Source organism: Dreissena polymorpha, chromosome 4 (assembly GCF_020536995.1).
Source record: "Dreissena polymorpha isolate Duluth1 chromosome 4, UMN_Dpol_1.0, whole genome shotgun sequence".
NCBI lineage: Eukaryota > Metazoa > Mollusca > Bivalvia > Myida > Dreissenidae > Dreissena > Dreissena polymorpha.
Window position 1 is genome coordinate 74,762,056 of NC_068358.1, and position 13,961 is coordinate 74,776,016.

The window sequence follows — 13,961 nt, forward strand, 5'->3', positions numbered from 1 at the left end:
TCTTGGGGAAAAAGAAATACCATTTGGTAATGCACAATAATGATAAATACGACTAGAAAATGTAAATCGAAGTTTTACTTGATCTTTCTCAGCTATATAAATAAGCATGATTGAGACCAAAAGAGGCCATATAACAACTTTGACGTACCATTTATATAGCAGACTCGAATGTGTCAATTTTAAGATGATGATATGCCATATATTTATTAGATTATTTTAAGTTTAAGATCATTCTTTATTCCCCATCATGGCCCATGTGTTTTATGGGAACTACCAAAATAGGAGAAAGGTACTCATTTTGAACATAAGAAACCTCTTTAACAACTTTTTGTTGTAACAATGTTTGTAATTCTTGTTAATCTCTTGATAACCTAACAGATCTCTTATTGTCAATAAATTGTATATGACAATGTTTTATCATATCGGGTACATTCTGATCATTTGTTACTAGTAATTTACTCTCATTTTTCTCAAAATACCGTATTATAACAGCTTCACATTCTGTACTAACCTGAACTACTTCCTCTGCCCCTCCCTCTGTTTTTTGCAGGCACTGGATTCCTGTCATCAGGCCTCATGTAACCAGGGTAACCGCGGCCTCGAAATCCTAGTCGGAGCATTCTCATTCCTCGCCTATATGGCGCCATTCGGTAGCCTCAACCACGAAAAAAACTTTCCTATCTTGTTCACATCCGTTTCATTACAATACAGGAATTAAGTAAATGGTATACTTGAACATGTCAAAGGATTGAATTTAGGATCTAAACCATTCCTGGGTGACTCTTTTCTCTTGTTATTTATTAGTTTGTTTGACTGTCCAAGCAAAGCAAGAGCATTAGTTTCCCAACTCTAACGACTGAGCGTCAACATTTTGTCTTTCTTTGTCTAACAATTTTGCAATGTTAATAGAGGCTTTCACCACATTTTTTTAATAGACTTCATTATTGTCATCCTCAGTTTGTGTTTGAGTTTTAAAAAGACGCTAAATTCCCGAATTTACCCTCGTTTTTTGTCAGCGCCTCACAATTTACTGGATTATGGACATCCTTACAAATTTCTGTCACACGTTCTTCTGCAACACCACTTCGGTATGAAGTGTTTATAAACATAGCAATATCATCATTGACTTCGTTGTAAACTTTTTCAGAGAACAAACATTTTTCGGACAAACCTTTAAAACATTTCCCTGAATTTGTATCAGGTTCACATTCTGACCTAACACCATTTATGTTAGCGTTACTACAATTCATGTCAACATACTTCTGTTCACGTTCGTTATTCCAGGATAGTTCGCCTTAAACTGAGCATTTGAAATTTGATCATACCATTTGTAAAGAGTGTCAACTCTATCATTCAACTTTTCTTGTTTTTAACGTTGATTTACGACATTTGACTTTTAATTAATGAAGGAGAAGGAGAACCTCCTTTGTTGGATCTTTGTCTGATTGTTGAGTTTTTTCAGGTTTCTTCATAAGCTGTTTAGAAACAGTAGCAGACTTTTCAACTAGAACATGCACATAAGTATTTGCTTTATCACCACTGCACTCAGCTGGGGATTTTAATTTACCTTGTAACATGGATGCGGTCATCTTGAAACATGTATTAAAAAAGTCAGTGCGTGACTATTCTTTACTTCAATTATTCACCTTGTCTGGTACTCTGCCTCTTTTACTGCGGAAAGTGAAGTAAAAGGGAAGGGAACCCAGACTATTAATCACCTTCATTTACCAAACAAAACATGCAATATATTGCAAAGTAGTGAAGAATAACCACGTTATATTCTTTATATATTAAGGAAAAAACACATATATAATTATAAACAACAGCGTTGTTTTCAATAATAAAATGTATAACGGTTAGACTGCACTAAACTAGCAGAATAATATAATTCGTCTGCACACCACGAATTCTGAAAGCAATCTTACAATATTGGCAAGGTTCGGCAAGCATCTCATGCGGTCTCGGAGGTAGTATGACGTAATAAAATTTCTAATTTCAAGATAGCAAAGCTGACATCATGTCTACACAACACGTGTTACTTATACTGGACAAATTATAACAAGTATTCAGAGCTCCCACATGCATAATGTTAAAAGACTCTCAAATATTTTACTGCAAGTTGTGTCATCAAACATAGTCACTTCTATTGTAATGGCAAGAGTTTATGGAGGTGTTATATGTGTTATTATTATTTGCAGAGATTGTTCAACACGGGAGAGTGGGCCACTGTTCATTGAGCCTTTTCCACAAGATCGAACGATACTCGACTATGGAGGGAATATGAGCTTGTATTGCACGGGCAATTTTGGGTGTAACAATAACAAAGACGTGCAAATTGTTATGTGGTCAATTAAAACTATTGGCAATATTGCTTCAGATTTCAGCGAATGATACCATCTTGTTACCAATGAAAGGTTAGAATATACTATATGAATTCTCAATTAATATTTTCAATATTGTTTGATCGTTTACTGGCCATTTTATGAATACCCCAAAATGTCATCATCTTCCACTTGCTTAAGTAGTTATTTCCATATGTTAAGAGTTACAAACATTTTCTATTCTAGATTTATAAGCCATCTGTAATACGGCTTAAGCTTTCAGCTTTATATGGATTTAAAATGATATTCGATTCATTATTCATATTCACAATTTATACAATTTTACGGCTATAATCAAACATATTCATGTTTGAATGCCTTATCATTGACTAACATTCAGCGAGGATAAGACGACGCTGGGAGTTACTCCGACCATAGTGAAAGTGGAGCCAATGGGTACCACCAGAACTTTCATATGCACTATTATGAATGACCAATCGAATCAAGGTCAGATCAGCAGGATGGTGTGGGTAACAAAGACAGGTATTACTTGTCCGTGCGTTATAACATCCCATTCAGGGAGGTGGTAATTAGAGTGGGAGGTGGTAATTGTAGTAACTGTGTTTGGTCGATGTATTGTCGGTATGTATGCACAAGTTTCAGGATCGACCACTTTAACATTTTCTCAAGCGATTTAATTGAAGCGAACAATTTGTTATCCACAAAGTGGCGTTTTGCTATTAACCTTTTGTTGCCCAATAAACAAAATTTCTTGGGTAAGTGCGCTTTAACCTACCTGACAAATGAAATGAAATTCATGGATTGTTACAAAGCTTAGCTTATTTTTCTGGAAAAAAAACATTATTTGCAAAATACCAATCACTTTTTCGGCAACTTATGAATAACAGAACATCCTAACTTCTCTGTTATACAATGCCATTTGCTGGTCGTTTAATGCTTAATTGAAATCAGCTCCCCTAAAGGACGTTGTTTTCAGTCGAAACCCGATGGCTCGTACTCGCCGGGGCCGACAACGATAGTTCGAGCCATCCGGAATTCAAGCCATCCGATTTCTAATACACTTGTATTTACTAACATAAGTCTGCAATACATGTGAACCTCCAGTTGAAGAGTATTCATACTGCCTTAACTCCGTACTACTGCGCACTACTTTCTGCTTTTGAATTAATAAAAACAAAATATATCCTTAATATTTTTTTTAATTAATATGCTTAAACAGTTAAAGATTGAATCAAACAAAAATCATATAGTAAATTATATCAGCATGTTTTACGTAGCACATATACGGGTACATGTAACAGCACACTTAAAAACAAAACATGCATTCTTAACTTGACTGCAATTTCCGCTTTTATTGTTTTTGCCTCTTTCTACTGCCGAAATGGCATAGTAGTTTTATGTGTAACATTTTACTTTTAACTATCTCTTTGGCCCTTTACATCCTACAACTGACCCTTTTTGTAGTGCTGATTTAAAATATCCAACAGGATTAAGTACCGGGGCCTTTTCTAGATTGCTAAGCAAGAAGCAAGTCAGCCGTTTCAGCCTTAATAAAAAATACATGCGTCTACAAGAAAGTCAGATTTTATACAAAACGCCATCTTTTACCCAAATCAATTAACGATTGAGTCGATGGCATGATTGCAACCTGTGTGTCATCAATTATTTCATGCCTTTAATCAAAAGGTCCTTATCGATGAATATAATTTTTGACGTTTGAAATTTATTGAATTAGTCGGACATTATTTTCCACTAAGTATGAATTTGCCGCTAGAGGCGCTCTAGAAGCACGAGGTATTTGTGCATGGTTAAAATGTGGTCAGTTTTGTCATTCAGCTTTGGGAACTCGCACGGTATACATGTTATTTTTATAGTAATGTGTTAATATTTCATATTATGGAAATTATATATTAAATTGAATAATTGATATATCTTTTGATCTAAATTTACATAGAATGTCACTGTATGATGGCTGTTAGAAAGATTGTAGTATGTTATGTATGTTTGAAGGATTGATGATGGTTGTTATATTAAGTATAAAAGTAAATGAACAGCCGGAATGCGAGTCCCAACGGCTAGTACCAAAAGCAGAGTTGTTGTTTGTTTGCTATATAGGCAAATGTGGGATGGAGAGTAAGTTGGTTCCTTTTTCCTAGTTCCTTATTCCTTATTTGAATAAGGAACTGTTCCTTATTCCTTATTCACACTGAATAAGGAGCTGTGTTATTATTAAATAATACTAGGTAGAAATATATTGCAATATTTTTTTTAACTTCGAACTAACGTAAACCATGATTTTCATCGTCATTTACTATTATTTGGTTAAATTCAATTTATGTTTGAGTAAGGCAATACCATTTCCAAAATCCTTGTTTTCTTCGTCGAATAGAATATAAAAAAGAAATGTGACAGAATACGTCCATATAACATAATCATGCTTAAATAAATCACACACCATCTAAAATATCACATGTCCGAAAGTGATTGTCCGAAATACAGGCTTCCGAATAAGAAGCTAACTTAACGCCCAATTCGTTATTCAAAGGTAATAATTTCGGATACCTCAATTCGGATCATTCTAGAATAGCACAGCTTTATATTCGTTATTATTGGCGATGTTTAGTGCAAGATTTGTTATTTATATCTCTGGTACATTTCTTGAAGTCTTATGTTACCCTGAACTTAGGTCAAGACTATATTATAGCTGAAAACTAGAAAACTAGCTGAAAACTAAACATTTTTTTAGATGTTTTTAGATATCTTGTTCCGTTTGTTTTCATACGAAAACTGTTACGAAGAGATACGATTAAGAATGCAAAATGATTTCAACACGTCTCCATAAATAAAAGACTACACCGTAAGCAGCGGTCCAAGTGCCTTTAGAAGACTGAAAAGTTTCATCAAAATGCCTCAATATTTTATTTTATGAAAGAAACGAAAAAGCGCGCATCCTAGCTGTTAATGATCAAATTTATATTATGTACACAGGTGAAATATTTTAACAGGAATCGCCATTGACATCTTTTGTTTAGTTTTTCAGATAAGATGCATTGCAACCCACCCAGAAGAACAGTATGGTGCAGCATTTTAAGTGTACATTGTGTTTTCAAAAAGTATCGCGCGAAAAATATTACAAATCCTCGAGAAAATCCTGCATATTTTGCGAATTTAAGCACGAAAGGGACTCAGAAGGTACCAGCACGTCGACGGAGAAGGACAGGTAGGCTGGTGAAATACACCTGATTTATCGATTTGTTTTAAAGCGATAGCATTTCAACGTGTGAGTTTGTACGCATTCATTTCAGCTAATTTAGTTTTAGTTTAGTTTTCATTTTGGATTAATAATTGCCAATAATTGCTTTTAATGTTTTTGTTTACGTGATAATTAACACCTTTTTTCGTGGTGACGTTCATTGTTGCAACAGGTTTATAGCTTGTTCAGGCTACCGTAATTAGAATGCAGTTTCTTTTATTACTTACGTTTTAATGTGCAAAACAGGTTCTAGGAAAAAAACATAGCAAAGTCTTCCAGAAGATGACAGTTGAACGACTTTACCCATAAAAATCACAAACAGTGCTTTTTCATTCAGAATAAACCAAAATGTGTAGCATAATTTGAAATGTGTTTTTGACAGATAAATTATCTTTGTACCCTTTTTACGGAAAACTCTTTAACTTGAACAATGAAGCAGATATAATTAAATGCAACACAGTAGAAATGAACTGCAATTAATATTGTTAGCGTGGCTGTTTTGTGAAACTACGAAGATTGCTTATATAAGGTATAAAATACTTCTAGTGTACGTACACGGCGGAATAGCTCAGTAGGCTAAGGCGCTTTTACTTCAGGACTCTGGCAGGACTCCAGGGGTCACTGGTTCGAAACCTGGTCCGGGCAATGTTCTTTTCCCTTTTTTAATTTTATTCTTGATTTTTTACTGGAGCTTTTACGATCCAATGTTTACATTTATCGATATAAAGCATTTAATGAATAAGTTAAAAAATGCCAAAATCTGTGAAAAGGCCCCTTTAAGCTTGAAGAAAGAATAAGGAACAGTTCACTATTCCATATTCGAATAAAGAATAAGGAACTAGGAAAAAGGAAAATACTTTATCTCCATGACAAAATGTCACGTTTCGTGAAAAATAATCGTGCAGTACAAATCGACTTTTTTAACAATAACACAGGCTTATGAAATACAGTAATTCTGATGTATTTCAAATTGCCATTAACAGCATACAAATCTGTCCTTTATGCACTAGTTGAAATTCTTAAGAATAATTGTTTTAAAAAGTTACTTGAAAAAAGCACCACTTACCGGTGTGTTTACATTTATTAGGGACCCCACAAAGTCACGTGATCCTGCACCCTGCACATGGAATATTATAGCTTGTTCATACCAGCGAAATTACACAACTGACAATTTAAAAGCAAATACCGTTTCTTCAATGAAAACTCGGTAAGGCAAACATAATTAGGCGTTTGTAACACTGTTCATCGATACTTTGGAAATACGTGTTTTATTAAAATAGCGTTTTATTTCTTAAGCCTTATTATGACAGTGACAGCAGTTTAGGTACTACTTCTTATACCGGTGGAGACAAAACAAATGAATAGTTCACACAGTATATTTTATAATAAATGTGTGTCTTTATACATGTTTCTTATTAAAATTGCGAAAATATGTCCATACGTTACTTTAAATTACATACCTTTGAAAAAACATCTTTTTTGTTTAACCTTTTATTTCACGAAAACTAGCATGGAGACTTAATGTTTTCAATTGATAAAATACAATTCATTTGAATGCATACCTGTAATCCCACAGCAAGGAGCATGTTACTTTTAAGGTTCTGCCAACAGAACTTTAAATTGTCATTATGTCTGGTTTGTTTGGTTGGAAAAATAAAATGTATACCTTTGAAACGAAAGTAAGGTATTATAAAAAGTGTTATCATGTGAAGAACCAATTTCTTTAAAATTTGATTTTGGTATACGAACGTTATTAAGTCCTTTGACACATATTTCAATGCAATAGATTGACTGATGGGTATGTGTCAACATCGGACGCCGGTTGTTATGACAACGTACAGCGTCTTCATAATTCCAATATGACTGATTACAAATAATGTGTTCAAGCGGGGACACATTATTAAATTGCTCGAGATCGAAGTTTGATTTTTTTTATATGTCTGTCACGCAAACATTTAAGAAATAAGAAGCCTTTTTAGCTCATCTTTTTTTTGAAAAAAGATTATGAGCTATTGTCATCACCTTGGCGTCGGCGTCGGCGTTGGCGTCCGGTTAAGTTTTGCGTTTAGGTCCACTTTTCTCAGAAATTATCAATGCTATTGCATTCAAACTTGGTACACTTACTTACTATCATGAGGGGAATGGGAAGGCAAAGTAAGATAACTCTGGCGTGCATTTTGACAGAATTATGTGCCCTTTTTATACTTAGAAAATTGAAAATTTTGTGTAAGTTTTGTGTTTAGGTCCATTTTATTCCTTAAGTATCAAAGCTATTGCTTTCATACTTGCAAAACTTACTTACTATCATAAGGGGACTGTGCAGGCAAAGTTATGTAACTCTGACTGGCATTTGGACGGAGTTATGGTCTCTTTATACTTAGAAAATTGAAAATTTGGTTAAGTTTTGTGTTTTGGTCCACTTAACCCTAAAGTATCATAGATATTGCTTTCATACTTGGAACACTCGCAAACTATCATAAGGGTACAGTAAAAGGACAAGTTGCATAACTCTGGTTGTCATTTTTACGGAATTATGGCCCTTTTTTGACTTAGTAACCTTGAATATATGGTTCAATTTTGCGTTTCGATCCACTTTACTTCTTAAGTATCAAGGCTATTGCTTTCACTGTTGTTACTGTACCTGGCAAGTTGAATTTTACCTTGACCTTTGAATGACCTTGACTAAAGGTCAAATTATTAAATTTTGCTAAAATTGACATAACTTCTTTATTTATGATTAGATTTGATTGATACTTCGACAAAACTACTCAACTACTCTTACCTGACTTACCACATTAGACTCCACCCAAACCATCCCCCGTGCCCTCCCCCCTCCTCCCCCCTCCTCCCCCCTATTTTTTTTATTTTTTTTAAGGTCATCTCACAAATGACCACCACACCCTCACACTATACCCCCCTACATCCCCCAATTTTTTTTTGAAATGGTTAAAAAAAAACACATTTATTTTTATTATTTTATGTTTGAAATACCGTCCAACCATCGCACCCAAGAATCCCCTCCCCCCACCCCCCACCCCCCCGAAAAAATTTTTTTTTTTTGCATTTTTTCCGCATTTTCGGAATATAATGTAATAAATGTCCACACCTCCACACTATACACTCCTCTTCACTCCACCCCTCCCTCCTTTGTGATTGAAATTGAGAGTCCATTCACCTTTAAAAACAAAATAGATGAGCGGTCTGCACCCGCAAGGCGGTGCTCTTGTTTTATTTTACATTAATACTTATTTATTAACAACACATATTAAAGCCCAAGTCTCACTGTTGCCGGGAGAACCCCGGTCTATCCCGGTTTGCTAACGCTTGTCGACCGGCGAGAACCGGGACGATTCGTAGAATTTTAACGCGGTCACACTATTTCCCGGTGCCGCGCCGGTTGAAGCCCGTCAACAACCCGGCAGAGTCTCGGTCTAGCCCGGACTGGCTATCTCGGGAAGCCCCGACAGAGCCCCGGATGTCGCCGGTAATACCCCGGTGAAAGCCGGCAGAGCCCCGGTAAACCGAATCTCCGCCGGCACTCACCGGGACTATACCGGCATCAGACCCCGGCAGAACTACGGCAACGCCCCGGTTTAACCCCGGTCGTCGCCTGTAATGCCCCGGCGGAGCCCCGGTGAATGCCGGTGGCGTCTCGGCAGAGCGCCGGTTTACTTATGTACCGTAGCTATACCGGGGCTCCACCGGGGCGTGGCAGTAGCTCTGCCGGGGTCTGTATGAGCCCCGGTGGAGCTACGGTGCCGGCCCGGTATTTCCCGTTGCCGTCCCGGTTGTTCCCGCTGCCACGCCGGTCGTTGCCGGTCCTTTACGGTGACTCCAGGTTCATCCCGGAGGTATTAAACATTTTAATACTTTCCCGGTGGAGCCCCGGTTCATCCCGGTGGAGTCCCGGTTCATCCCGGTTGAGCCCCGGCATCATAGTGGGGCTGCGCCTTAAGTGATACTAAACATCAGGTGAACATCTACACTCTTACTATGATTAAAGTTCATAGACAACATAAAACCTAATTATCTAACATTTGCGTGTCGCAATAATAATGGACAATATAAACAACATTTGATTTAACACAAAAAGTTCGCTTTTGCAACGAAATTAATTTAATTTTGTATCCAATTAGTGCAAACATTACAAACTAATAATAATGTAAAATACAAGTTGCAAGTTTCGTAGAATAATGAGAGTTGCTAGATTAACAGCAGTTATTTTTCGCTAATTCAATTTTGAATAACATGTTTAATTAGAAATAATATGTTAAAAACGACAGTGATTTTTATTTTCAGACATATATTGACATACGCTATTTTTGAATTAACTTCAGAGATGACTAAACAATTTATGTTGTTGATGTTCATTTAATGCATCTAGATTTAATTTGTTTACATTTATACCGTTTTGCTGTTGCCTAACAAAATGTGTCCGCCAAATTATAGTCGCAAATGTGTAGTGAGAGTAAATGCGTGTATAAGGACTTGTAGTACGAAGAATATGACGTGGACAATTAAGATCCACTAACAAGTCGCAAGCATTTGCTTGAGATCCCATGATCCAATGTGACTCATATTTAAAAAACTGCATGATCATTGTCAACTGGGTCATGCGAGTTTAGTATCGTGTTATTTCTTAAAAGTTGACCCAGCATTTGTAAAAATATTGCAAGACATATACACTTCCAGAAAGGAAATTCATTTCTGCGTTGAATAAGACCAAGATCGTGAAAATCGCTGCACAATTGATGAAGATATGGCTGTTCAAAGCGCTGCACCCCGTTTTGGGGTGATTTTGAGTTGCATACCTTGTTATATATATATTTGATAGTGAATTTTTTTTTCAGAAAAGATAATTTTTCGTTATAATATGATTATTTATCGTTCAAAATGATGTTCTCACTAATAAATATCATAGCAACACGCTAACCACCTGTGGTTCTTAACATTTTAAGTGTTCAACAAATATATATATCATAACACTTTCACATCTGTTAGAAAAATAAAATAAGATCCTGAAGGAAGTGCGATTTAAAATGATTAATTTTCTCTAAAAAATAAAAAATATAATAACGCACATATAAATTAGGAGACAATGCAGTTTGTACATTATTAATACAACGTAGTTACGACATACAAGGTAGATTCAAGAATATGATGGAACGGGCGATATTTAACTTACCTTCATAGAAACTTATACCATTGATGATTTTATATGTTATTGAGATACATTGTCATTGACTTTGTAAAGAAGTGTGTACACGCAAAGTAAATACGTTTTGGTTCAGCAAAGTCGTCATCATCGTCATCATCGTCGTCATCATCATCATCATCATCATCATTATTATTAGCATCATCTTCTTTTTCTTCTTCTTCATCATCACCAACATCATTATCATCATGATCATCATCGTCGTCGTCGTTGTTATTATCATCAGCAGCAGCAGTAGCAGCAGAGGCAGCATCACATGAAGTAATCTTGTGTTTGATAAAACAATAATTTTTATAATTAAACATTTGATTAATTAATTAAAAAATGCAAGCACTTCTGGCAAATACTCCATCGTATGCATTTCATTTTGTAAACGCTGAATGTAGATTAGCTTGTGGAAACTGCAAATACTCCATCGGTTATAAAATATGGCATATTACAACAGATGTATGGCTTCATCAAGTATTAGACAGTGCATATTGCACATAGGGTAAACATTGCACCCTTACTCTGAGTTTGACTAAAATAAGTTTTGTAACCAGAAATGCATGTTAGATTGATGTGTTTTCTTAGTGTATATTGTTTTGCATGTAACAAATAAACCAATATTCTTTCTTGGAGAGCTGATTTATAATAAAATGTTCCAAGATTGTGTCTTTGTCCACTTGCATTAAAAAAAGTTGCGTCCATTGCTTTGATTTAGTTATAAGACAAGCTTATTTTAACTTATTGCAATATTTAATTCTGAGTTTCCGCCCTTTGGTTTCTTTAACCAATGAAACTCATGACCGCTATAGTCCCTTAATTAAATCAATAGACAAAATTCATAATTGTTGCAATTGGTTATTTTCTTGCCGAATGCAAACCGATTTATGTGTGGTTACACCATTTATTCGATATTAGGACAACAACAACGGTGTCACGATAGGTTGAAAACGGGCTAATACATGTCAACTGATAATTATGTCCTTCGTTATTATAAATAACCACCAAAAATGTTTAAAGTGTCCTTTATTTTAGAACTGCAACGCCATGCATTGTGTGACATTCGTAAGCTTGCTGCTGTGCGGACTGATAGCAGGTATTTATTTTTGTTTATAAAAATGACTTAGTTACACATTTCATGTACCAAAGGAACAAAAACTCAACAATCGCATCCATGTAACACTAAGTTCTTAGTTCAACATGCGTGATAAGCTATCAATACTTATCTTACTAGAAACGACTGTCACTGAATCCTTACATGTTTATTGTTAACTTTCATAAATAGCTTTTTAATAGGGCACTACTCCTTAATTTTTGTTACATTTATAGATACACTTCGCACAGCTTTCGTCGAAATTTAACTTAAAAATGGACCAACTGATTGACTCTGACAAAGAGGCTTGCGATCTAAATTAAGTCACAACAGTGACAGTTTTATTTGCTTCTATGGGATCACATACGTTAAAATGTCACATCTGTCGCGCTTTTCAGGTGCTTATGGGTGTGATGTCCAGGTAACCATTGATTGCCCCAACAACAGCTTCCCATTCGCCACGTGTGCCGTGCCCGGGGGACTTGCAGCTGGCATTGTCACGGTATGACTTTAAAAAACCATTTCTTTTGGTGGTAAAACACCCCAAAAGCATGCTTATATTATATAATTTGGAGAATAACTTGGTTGTGCGATCGGTCAGGTTTAAACAAATAATTAAACAATGTGAATCTACATATACACCACCAGGAGGGAATCTTATAGAAGCATGCGTTCCTTTATGTAAGACGATACATAAATAGCCAATCATTGTTGACATTTGTTCAAGCAATACAAATAAGTTAAAAGTACGCTATGATTTATGTTTATAGGTGGTCTAAAAACACTCGCGGTGGTTTGACTGCACGCTGGGCATTAGCTTCGGCTACAGTGCTGGCTCAGTATGGGTGAGCCGAGGCTGCCGCGCCACGTTCAACGTCTGCTCGTGCCGGAACTACCAGTCAATAGACTGCGACAGCTTGGACTTTATTCACCAGGTCTGTGGCGTTCCCGGAGCCTCGGCAGTCACGTACGTCCGGCTCGCCCAGCAGCGCTCGAAAGCTGCGTGTATCCTGAACTCAAGCTATGGTATCGACGGCGCCAACATCTATGTGAGCGGCTGCAGGGGGCGATTCGACGTCTGCTACAATTAGTAATGTTGCCTCTGTGCGAATTTAACATAACAACTATAAATCATAGCGGTTTAAATATGCTAAAATAAACAAATTTAATCGTGCAATGCCATATTCTTATTATTTTTTCGAAGTGTTTTTTGCATAGATTATGATTAAAACATTCGGTATTGATAATTGCCCGACGCGCATGGCCGTGGTGACGCCATGCATAGCAACACTGAAGGCCATAAAACTATTACAACTCTGTTGTTCTAACGGTTCATCGCGGATTTGACACCCGCGATGCTTCACATGACGTCTGGTCAAGGATTCTATGCACATTAAAATTACCATGTGAGTACGGTGGCGTTTACTACAACGCAACGTACATCTATTAAAATAGAAATCATCTTGCAATCTTTATTAAACATACAAAGTGCAAACCAAAAAAGCAAAGCTGTAAGAGCACTGATAAAACTCAAACGGATTTGAAGTACAAGGTAAATCGAAAGTGGTTTTCTAGTATAAATGTTATGATAATAATGATCAACAGCTTCTATCAGACCCAAAATGACCAACGAACGATCGCCAAAATAGGACGATTCAATAATTTAACCTTGATGACATGAATGAATGACAAACTAGGCTGCTATGGCGTAACATTTTATTTGAAACGGATCACAGACAAATATGGTACATACATGAAAGGACTTTGCAAATACTCTTCATTTATATTTTATTCGTTCTTCATGATAATTTACCGACCACGATTTCCATTTAGACGGATATTGACTCACGCTATTTTTTTATTTACTTCAAACAAGGCTTAAACATTTATGTTGTTCATTTGATGTTGCATCCAAATTTAATGTATTTATATTAAAATATTTTTGCTGTTGCCTAACATAAATATTTCCACACAATTATATTCGCAAACGTGGAATGAGAGTAAAATGCGTGCATAAATACTAGTAGTACGAAGAATGACGAAAAATAGTACGAAAATTGTGATACACCCAGA

The 13,961-nt window shown here is 36.0% G+C and overlaps 1 protein-coding gene across 1 annotated transcript; it reads left to right on the forward strand.

Moving 5' to 3' along the window:
• The first annotated feature begins 247 nt into the window (after positions 1 to 247).
• Positions 248 to 13,065, forward strand: LOC127878516 (lectin ADEL-like). The gene is made up of 4 exons (XM_052425048.1): positions 248 to 289; positions 551 to 650; positions 12,287 to 12,390; positions 12,668 to 13,065. The coding sequence occupies exons 1-4, from the start codon at positions 248 to 250 to the stop codon at positions 12,977 to 12,979; spliced, it is 558 nt and encodes a 185-aa protein (XP_052281008.1). The 3' UTR covers positions 12,980 to 13,065.
• The last annotated feature ends 896 nt before the right edge of the window (positions 13,066 to 13,961 follow it).